At 34.6% G+C, this 10,455-nt stretch overlaps 1 protein-coding gene across 1 annotated transcript in view; it reads right to left on the bottom strand.

Annotated features, from left to right (window-relative positions):
- Positions 1-2,414: 2,414 nt before the first annotated feature.
- The window catches only part of KIF14 (kinesin family member 14), a 28,188-nt gene continuing 20,147 nt past the window's right edge, over positions 2,415-10,455 (bottom strand). The window contains exons 23-30 of the mRNA XM_065675271.1: positions 9,896-9,990; positions 8,932-9,153; positions 8,603-8,787; positions 7,859-8,017; positions 7,189-7,308; positions 5,444-5,518; positions 4,678-4,813; positions 2,415-4,541 (exon numbers count right to left, since the gene is read on the bottom strand). Coding sequence (XP_065531343.1) covers positions 4,150-4,541; positions 4,678-4,813; positions 5,444-5,518; positions 7,189-7,308; positions 7,859-8,017; positions 8,603-8,787; positions 8,932-9,153; positions 9,896-9,990 — 1,384 coding nt within the window. The 3' untranslated portion in view covers positions 2,415-4,149. The remainder of the gene's footprint in view (positions 4,542-4,677; positions 4,814-5,443; positions 5,519-7,188; positions 7,309-7,858; positions 8,018-8,602; positions 8,788-8,931; positions 9,154-9,895; positions 9,991-10,455) is intronic.

Here is a 10,455-nt window from a genome sequence, read left to right as displayed (position 1 = left end):
TTAGGGATGAAAATTAACAGTTTAGCGCATAATGACAGTTAGTTTGTCTCCCATGGCGTTACCAAGCTCCAAAATTTATGTGATACTTTTGTGCGGTAGTTTACCTCGTATACAGATGCTGGATGATGTTCAAATGTGTAATTTGGAATTCATTTTACTACTATTAAACAAACAAAAATAGAATTGAAATTGTGAGAAGTAGTAAAAGGTCAATACTCTAAAGAATAATTATGTATTTTTATTCCTGTAGTACTATTTTCCAAATAAAGTATTGAACTGAAGAAATAACTAATTCTTAATAACTTCAAGTCACTTCTATTGTGAAGAAAGTTTCATTTGGTTTGTTTTATCTTTTCAAATGTAAAAAGGGAGCAGAAGTCTGAACACCTCACCTCCCCACTTTCTATTTAAAATTAGAACAAGGTCCCCCCTCCTTCTTTTCCATTAGTCAATAAAATCCATAGGTCAAGTTCATAAATTACTATTCTAATTACTATTTACCTGAAATCTGACCAAAGAGTATTTTCCCAATGGAGTAAGGAAGGACATCAAATCAAAAAACAACACACAACCCCAAAACATAAAAAACACCACAACAAACAGTGCACAAACTACAGATAACAAACTGAACCCATCATAACTTCAGTTATGTTATAACATCCCATTCAGGTCTCTATAACCATTTCTTCATAACACTGCCCCACCATGCACATTCCTGACTCTTCACTCAGTGTTTCAGCAACACAGAGCTGAAGACTGTTGGTTTGAAACCTTTCAAGACCAAATTTAATGCTTTTCGCAGAGAGAAAGCATACATGCTGAGGGGTATAGCACATGAAAGTCTCATAGGTAAGCCAACATGAGCCTCCACTTCTAAGTCAGAAGGCTCACAGTCCAACCCTGTAGCTATAAAAGATTTTTATGTGTCGATGCAAGTGAAGTGTAAAGGGATAAGTGAATGTACTGTGTGAACAGGTATCTTCTGGAAGTAAACATTTTAATTATATTAATAAGTTAATAAAAGGTGTTTTAGTAAGTACTGGTTGTGATCCCACTCCCATCTCAATTTCCCCAAAGAAATTTACAACATCAATATACATTGCTGCAAGATTAACTTTGTAAAATACTAATCTAAAATCTCTATTTAAATGACACTGTTTTGGTGTCTTCTTTAATTTATGGTTTAAAAGACACTCCAAAGATACGATCACAATAAGATTTTATGTGTGTTACTACTGTCTGCCAGAAGTTAACCAGACCATGACTTAACAGACAAATCTGCAAAAACAAGATGGTGAAATTATCTGCACTGAACTGCAGAGTCCTTTATCTCAGCAATATTGGGGTCTATTTCATTGCACCAGTATTCCTAGCAGGTGATGCAAGAAACTGTGTTCAGCCAAGTCAACTCCTCTGTTGACTTAGGCCTAATCCACAACTACCTCCAACTCCTTACTAGTAAATAACATAACATTCAAGTCAATCCATCCCAAAATCTGCCTGCTGTGATCCCAGTTCCTTGACATTCACAATTTATGGACTGACTAGCCTATAGTTATAAATATACCTTACCTTATGGTATATTACACCAATAGATTATTGGAGCCTCAGCTAGGCTTGTTGATGTATTAATGCAGTATGTTATGAGAGCACTAGCTCACTCTGATGATGTATGGTCACTATATATATTGTTAGAATGAAACACTTCAATGATGTATAACTGTAACAAGGGCACCAAGCTGAAGAAAACACTAGCAGAAGTAGGTTTTGTTAGCATATAACTCTAAAATGTGAATACAGTATTAACAACATGAGTAAGACTGATTAGACATGGCTGGTTAGCATGGAAGGGAAAAAACAAACACCAACCAAGCAGCAAGAAGATAATGGCAACATTTTTACTCATCCTGCAAAAGCTAGATTTTATATGATTAAGGTTGTCCTCACATAAAAATCTGTCTGAAACTCATTTGTTTGCTTGGTATCTTTCAGAGTTTCAGAAATACTAAAAAATGAAAGTCAGTTAGCACTCCTAGTGTATGAAGGACTTGTCTTTCAGTTTCAGAAAGAAAGAGACAAAAAATATCTCTCTTAAGAACACACAGAACTACAAAACCAAGGATGTTTTCTGAGCAATGCTTCTCATTAAATACAAGAACAAAACCAAATATGAGATTAGGTCACAGTTTTTCAGCCTCTAAATGTGTGCTGGTAGGTGTCTTAATAGAAGAAAGAAACGTAAGTAAGAAGTGTGTTTTGTTTCAGATTTTTTGTTTTGCTTGAGAGCTTGTGAGAAAACACCTCTTACTAGTACTTCAGATTCTTACACGACACTACTTTCAGCAAAAAGCAGTATGCTTGGTGACAAAGGAAGGTGTCAAAACAACTCTAGACAGAAGGAAACTGGCAAGGAATTTACACTTAAAGTTGTTAAAATCAGTTACATGATGTAGTTTTACTCTTTACAGTGCTTATCTTAGTCACATGATTCAGAGCCACCAGTTATGTTTTTAAAACTTACAGCCAAATACAAAATAATACATTCATAGAAGTAGAAATATACCAGGTTTCTATTCAACTTTTAAAGCACAAAAACCTGAACAAGTTAATATACTTTGTTAATCCTTATGCAGACTTGTGAAGGCCTTTACAATAGGAAAGCAATTCTCAGCAACATCACACTTCATGGGATAAGTAACTTATCAGCCACAATAAAAATTGAATAGTTTTGATGACAGGACTGGACTGGAAGACATTTTTTGACGAAGTATAAGGAATACTAGTCATAATAAAAACATAGGTGGGTTACTGGTTCAATAGAATTACCTTTTCCTATTTCCCCCCAAACAGAAAAGTACAAAATCTCTCAATAACAACATAACCATAGTGTGAAATGTTTCAAAGGAAAAGGATTGACTCTTTACTGTAGTCTTTTCATTGGAAACAGTTTCAAAAGCCTGATGGGTTCTTGAAGACTGGAATTCCCAAGATGTTGAGCATCTTCCCTCAGAAGGAAAGATGATAGCTATGAATATCTGGCTTGGAAGCTTTGATAGATAAAAAATATCTTTATCTATCAAGGTTTATCTTATAAATGTCTCAGCTCTGTTGTGAGTAAAATGTGGTAGGTCCAGGCCTCCTAGAACCCATTCTTAAAGAATAAAAATGCTTATTCATTTTTATCCTTGCTGTTAATTTTCACTGGCTTCATCTAGCATGCTAAATGTCAGCGGTCAAATGATGACTACAGTAAAAAGCACAAGGAAATAATTGACTGGAAAAGTTATCTACAACCTCATGGGGTAACTTAAATATTATTTAGGAGGAACTATGTTTCTAATTCACTATAAATAGCACTGAAAGTAATTTGAGCAATCAAAAGATAGCAACACTCATATAATTTTTCCTTTGGATCAAGCTGAAGCATGTCATCACTGATAACTTTAAGCTGAGGTTCTTCAATGGACTACAAAACTGCTTAAGAAAGCATTCATCTAATAAGGTTGTAAAGCAATTTTACCCTACAGAAACAGGTTTTGCTCTGTTAAAAAAGGTATAAACCCCACTTTAAAGTTGCAGTAGCACTACTCTGTCACAATGCAGCAAAGAGAAAGCAACAATTTTAACAAGAAAAAAAAAACCCTAACCATCAGGACCCACATCATCTACCTTTAGAGTATCTGAGATTGGAAGTCAATCTTCTCATCTAGATATATGCAACGGTTGTTATAAATGACCTTCAAAGGAACCTCCTTCCACTGTTACGCAAAATCCCTAACTCAAAGGTTTAAGATGAGATGTGAATGCCCTACGAAGTGTTTGCTGTGTTTCCTCATTATTCCTCAACAGTTTTTATTTTTCCTACTCACATTACCTCCAATAGGTTTTTTACTTATTGCATTAAATTATTTCTTATAGGCTTAGGTAATAATAGACTTTAATTAAAAACAAAAAGGCACTAAAGTTTAACAGCCCCTTAAGGAATTGCATTTTTTCTTGTGAAATTGAGGGTACTTATCCGCATACAATCATGTAATTAACTTTCATACCATTTAATAATATTAGCAATAAATTTTATGTTTTTGTGATATATTGCTTTCCCTTTAAATAAAAGTTAAGAGATCCCCTGAATTTCTTGATAATAGCATTTTATACCCACTGTATCCTACCAGGTGAAAGCTCTTCAGGAAAGGGAGATGAAGACTGAAGCTTCTGTGTGTGTTTTGGAATCACCTTCTGTTTCCAAGCAAATTCAACTTCATCTGTTACAACCGGTATTCCTTGAGTCTCAGTAGTTTCATTACTAAGAGTCTGAGATTTCAGTAATAACTGTCCTTGTTCAAGTTCAAAATTTATAATAAGGGAATCAACTAAAGAGTCCAATTCATCCAAGTTCATAAAAGGCACATGTTTTTCCTGGATGGGATTGTTTGCAGAAGAAGATGACAAGGCAAATAAACAGAAATAGTTGTTAAAATACCCAGCTATGACACAAATATTTTCTGCAAAGCTCCTAAGGGGGCTTGTTTTTCTGTATGACCCTAGGAAAAAAAAAAAGCAAGAAGAATCAAATGCAACATTTTGCAAAGACAGACCAAGTAGCTCTCCCTCCCTCTTGCTTAAGTTTCCTGTGATCCACAGGTTACAATAAAAACAGGTAATAACCAAGCTAAATACCTTGTAAGATAGAAGAAACAATTTGACAGACTTCAGCTAGGCATTGCTCCAATTCCAAATATTTTGCAGCAATGTTAGTGCTTTTCTTTATTTCCCGATATAGAGATTCTTCTGGCAATTGCGAGTCTATTTCTTTCTTTATTAAAAAGAGTAATTTAAAGAGAATCAAATACATGACAGTATATTAACTAGTAAACATGCCTGTTATGGATTGAGTCATGTAAAACAGGCCAATACTGCAACACAAAATGTAAGCAATGCCAAGTCACAAAGCCTAAAATAGATTTGAAGAGAAGTGCAAATTGTGGATAGGGAGGGGTGGGAGGGGGTTTGTGGGGGGGGGAAGGCAAACAGAAAAGTAAAATCCAGAAAAGGTTTGGCTAATTTTTGCTTAAAAAGTTAGACTATTTAATCTGCCTCCTAAAATAGATTATCTGGGCTTTTAATTCAAAATACCAATAATTATGGCCATAAATTATTGCATTAGTTATAATTAGGCTATTAGGCTGTTTATGATGAGCACAAGAAGGAGAAAAATAAGATTCCAGTATCTCCATAAATACTTTAAGTAAAATTAAAATCTAATAGTTTGGAGTGGAAATGAAGTAGCCATAAAAGTTAGCATCCCATTCATTCACAAGACTGCGACAGGAAGTGTTAACATGCAATTGTAAAAGCTAGCTTCAAATCCTCCTCTTTCTTACATGCATCCCTTAAATTTAATCCTCAAACTCAAAGCATGCATTTTGTGAAACATTTATCTTACCTTTCCACAATAAGAGAGGTTATTTTCAAGAAATCTGGCTATTGCCACAACATTATCCTTCATTTGATTTTGAATCTGTAAAGAGACTTTGTATTATATTGTATGTATTTGTATATATTATGTATTTTAGAAAGCCAACAATGAACACTGGCATGCTAATTAGAAAAATGCTCAAAGGCGGGAGTCATGTTTTCTGCAACATAACATGCAATTTTTCAAATAAAATGTTAACTTTATCTGCAAGGTTTTAAATAACACCTTAATACAGGAGGATCAAACAATCAAATTTAAGTGTTCCCTAAAGAAAGATCGTCCTGTCATTTTTGTATTGCTGTCATTCAAAGTGTCACAGGTAATCTCCCAGTTAACACTCCGGTGTTCTCTCCCAGCTTCACATTAGTTCCACCCATGACAAGAATATGCGGGAATGATACAGACACATAGGAATCTGCTGAAAGGGAACAGCATTATCTGGAAAACAGACTGCTCAATTCTTTTTTGGCTGGAAAAATGAAGCATCTGGGAGTTAAACAAGCAGATAGGTACATAAAAAAATTTAGACAGTTTCACTATTATCTATGGAATTAAGAACAACAACAGTGAAAACCAGAATAAGAAGTTTACTTGAAACAAGCAATTTATCACTCCTCTTGAACAGATGTGAACCTTTTATCCCAGGTCATTTATTACAGATTTTTGAGTAGTAAAAGCTTGGAAATAAATATTTTCTATATCCCAGCTCATTAAGGAGATTTGCTTATTGCTCACAGTTCGGCAAGTTTTTCAACTTACAAGAACAACTAAATTGAGGTCTTGCTATGAGAAATAAGAGATTTTCATTGATATAATTGCATTTCATATTACAATAAATTTGGAAAGTGACAGGAACAACTCATTAATAGAACATAAATCATGTGCTGCAACTTTCCTATGAAGTGTTAACAAAGAAATTGCTCAAATGAAAATACCACTGCTGCTTATCAGCCTGGAAAGTATTTGAAAGTCAGTTGTGATTTCAGTGAATGACACAAAATCAAGCAGGGCATTTCTGGCTTCTGCGCTACTAAATAGCTACTTTAGTCAACTATTTTCCCTCTAAAGTCCCCAATTCATGAAAGTGCTTCAGTGTACCCTGAGATTTAAGCACATGAGAAGACAAGCTCTGGAAAGGTAACACTGAACTAATTTAATATTTAGATAGCATGCTGTTTAGAACTAGGACTATAAGAACAATGTATGACAAAATGGAGTCTTCAAGCTTTCTCATAATCTTCCTGACAACAGTGAGTGTAGTAATAGCAGAGGTGATTACTATTATCAATATAACAACTTTCAGGATCATAGAGCATTACTACATGTTAAATATTCAATCTTTTTGCAAGGCAAACTTAACAGCAGTATACAGAGTAAAAGGCCCACTTGCTCCTTTGTGCCAGTTTTCATATTCTTCCTCTCCTTCATGGGTACACTGTGAAGTGACATAAGCATCCTCCAATGCACAGATAAACCACTCTAAATAAAATACACTTACTTAAACATTCAGTCTACATATGGTGAATGGCAAACACTAGAAATTTCAAGATCGTAGTTAATAATTCCGACTTACCAAACATCTCAAACCCCTGTTACTAATCATGACTGCATTCTTACTATAAAATTTCTAGACAAAATTACTAAAAAATAACAGTACATGAACAAGTGCCTCTAAGATATAGCAGTAGTTTTTAATCTTACTTTAATCTCACCTCATTTTGTGGATATTGTTTCTCAAGTTCTTTCTGCACCAGTCTTGCTTTTTCCTGTACAGTATCAATGAGAAACTCCAGCCCTGAGCATACGCCATCATAAACGGCAAGTATGGAGTCCTTTTAAAATAAGGGTTCAAAACATAGTGATTGAAGGAATTGATGTGGCTTTGAATTAAAACAATTTTCTGTAGTGGGCTAGAAACGTAATTGTGAGCAAACTGTTCAGTGCTGGTCTATTCAGTTACATCTCATTCTTTGACCACAAGGGCTCAGCGTTTTTGTTCTCCTTTTCCTAACTCTCTTCAGATTTCTGAAAATTCACTGTGGTACTTAATCACAGATTACTGAAATAATCATTGAATTGCTGTGAACTAAGTAGACTCATACAATCTCAGTTCAGATACAATCCTAAAAGCACAGTATTTTGTTTTCTTTGTGGAAGTTAAACAGCTTTAAAGTGCATTTTTTTAAGTAAAAAATTATTTCAAGGGTATTAACACACACCCATTTTCACAATAAAAATGAAGTATTAGATAAACTCTAAAAACAATTCAGTTTATCAAATTGTTATATGTAACAATGCACTACTGAACAGTTACTGAAAATAAATGTGATATCAACATAAAAATTACTATTCTAATCATTATTTCTAATAAACAATTCTCACCTGTAGACTAGTTACAGCAATGTTGTTTGCTTCAGAAAATGAAATATCAGCTCTTGTGACTACTGCCAAATGTCCTATGTATTTCATTGTTTGTTTTACTGTATGGTTTACTTTGCTCAGTGCTTCTGTTACCATCGAGGATATATCAGAAGAACACCCCTGAGAAATAAAGGCATATCATTCACTGAAGCTATCATTCACTGCAAGAATCTCTAGTCAAAGGGCATTTTTTGTAACAGGAGTTCATAACACACAACAGCTTGAGACATTTTCAGCTTTCCGTCTTCCTACTTCCAATGGTTTATCTACCACAGCTATAAGATCATACCGTGCAACCAGAGAAGAAAGGCATCAGAATACTACACAGTTAAAAAAAAAAATTCACTCTTCATAAAGCTGCACCATGAACAAGAGTAATATTTACTGAACACTACTTTATTAACAGTAGCACTTCACAATATAAACTAGCATTTGCTCTTGCTACTCCATGTTTTATTTCCCCTGTTATGATTAAGAACCTATGGTATTGTCAGGGCCTGTGGCACAGAAAGGTCTGCATTGCTTTGAACTAGTGTATTGGAAGTACCTGTTTAGCCAGCAGAAACACACCCTTTGCTGTTCGTCTTCCTCAAGTGTGTCCATTTGTCATTGCGTACTTTGGACTTCTGAGTGTTTTTAGCAAGTCTGTAGTTAACACTGCATAGGATTTTTCAACACATAGATGAATCCCTTAATATATTTTACCTGCAACAGTAGCTGTAAATAACCTCCCAAGTTTTTTACTTCCTGTTTCATTTCTTCATCAACTTTTGTAGGTCCAGGGCACTTTTGGATATTGTTAAGCCAAAGTTTGGTAAGAATCACAAGCTGGTCAAAAGCAGAGATAATTCTGATGCTGTAGGACTGAGCAGCATGATCAAGAGAGAAAACTACGAGTGAAAAAGAGATGTATCAGAAGGTTTCCCTTCGCAAGTGAATTCTGATAGACAAAGATAACATACATCTGAAAGACAAGTCATTAGTGATGCTTAAAGTAAACTGTCATAAAAAAAAAAAAAAAAAATCAAACTTACAGTTCTCTTGACATTCTTCATCTTGCTGTTCATAGGCTTTTGAAATGGCAGATGCTCCAGAGAAAATGACAAACAAATTAGTAAGGACATTATCTGCTATGCTCTTTCCTCCTTCATGATTCTGTTCCAGTAAATCTAAAGCTGAATTTATAGATTCCTTGCAAATTCCAGGCAGAAAAGATTCACAAAACCTTGGGCACATGCTGGACTTGTTCTGTGAACCTGTATGATGTAAAAGCAAAACATCCGTAAACACTTTCTTGCATATGATTGAGCAGTCCATGTGTCTTGTTGATGAGTATTTTATACTGCTTCTTCAGCAACATTCAACTACAAGATAGTAAGTCAGAAAACATGCGGATACAACATTCCAAATAGTTTCTAGATTCACTTAGCACAAAAGACTTTATCCATAGTGAAAATCTTTAACATTAATCCACCTGTTCCAACAATCACACCTACAGAGAGACAGAAAATAACCAAATGCATCAAAATATTTGTAAGACTGAAGCACCTAGTATTTCAGAAAAAAAAGTTCTAAAACCTGACAAAAAGCTTGGGGTAGCCTCAGTAGTTGAATGAATAGCAACAGCTCAAGCAAAGTCCACAAATTATTACACCAGAATTCAGCCTCTGGCAATTTAATGCATGGACCGTCATCTTTCTTCAGTTAACACACACATTTAAGTGGAGTAATGTTTTAAGCAAATTGCTTAAGTAAGGGTCATCAGTGCTTGTCAGGAAGTTTTTGCCCTAAGAAAGGATAATAAAAAAAGTACAAAAATCTTCTGACAACAGCTTGACATTACAAACTGTCCTTGTAAACAGGACATTTCTCATTTTCTTTCCCAAACCACACAGACTTTTTTTAAAAACGACTAATAGAAGTGCATAAATTTTACACATGTAGTAGTTTCAAGTTCTCAGTATGAAATGAGAGGTGTTCTTATCATATAGCAAGTACCTGATATACAGGAAGTCTGTATATTCTGAATTGGTTGTAATTTTATCTCAGACAAACATCCAGAAATTCTCCTGTTCTTCATGAAACTTCTACTTCTAGGAAAGGATAATAAAGTGAAAACATAAAAATAACAACCACAATATACTCCTTAAAAACAGTGCTTTCATGTGACAGAAGTTTGAAGAAAACATTAAACCCCACACATCTAACTCTGATAATATCTAGATAAATGGTCTAGAAAGCCTTACACATGTTTTGACAAAAACATACTTATGGGTTTGGAAAAACTTTTCTTCTTATTTCTTGTCCATGAGGAAAGATAGAAGAACGACTGAATAGAAGAACTCATCACTTGGCACAGTGTATGTGCTAAGTAAGGACAGGAACAGATGTCCAAGTGCCTATTTAAAACTACTTGTGCTACTAATTAAATAGGTGCATATTCGTAACCTTAACCCGTGGGTCCTGTGCAGGTTAATTAAAAGTTCTGTGCTACAGACAAATGTATCCATTTTTAAGACAGCTTTATGAAATAATTGGGAACAGCCTTTAATTACCTC

This window comes from Lathamus discolor, chromosome 3 (assembly GCF_037157495.1).
Source record: "Lathamus discolor isolate bLatDis1 chromosome 3, bLatDis1.hap1, whole genome shotgun sequence".
Classification (NCBI taxonomy): Eukaryota; Metazoa; Chordata; class Aves; order Psittaciformes; family Psittacidae; genus Lathamus; species Lathamus discolor.
The sequence above is the reverse complement of the archived record's forward strand: the minus strand, read 5'-3'. Positions and strand labels throughout refer to the sequence as shown.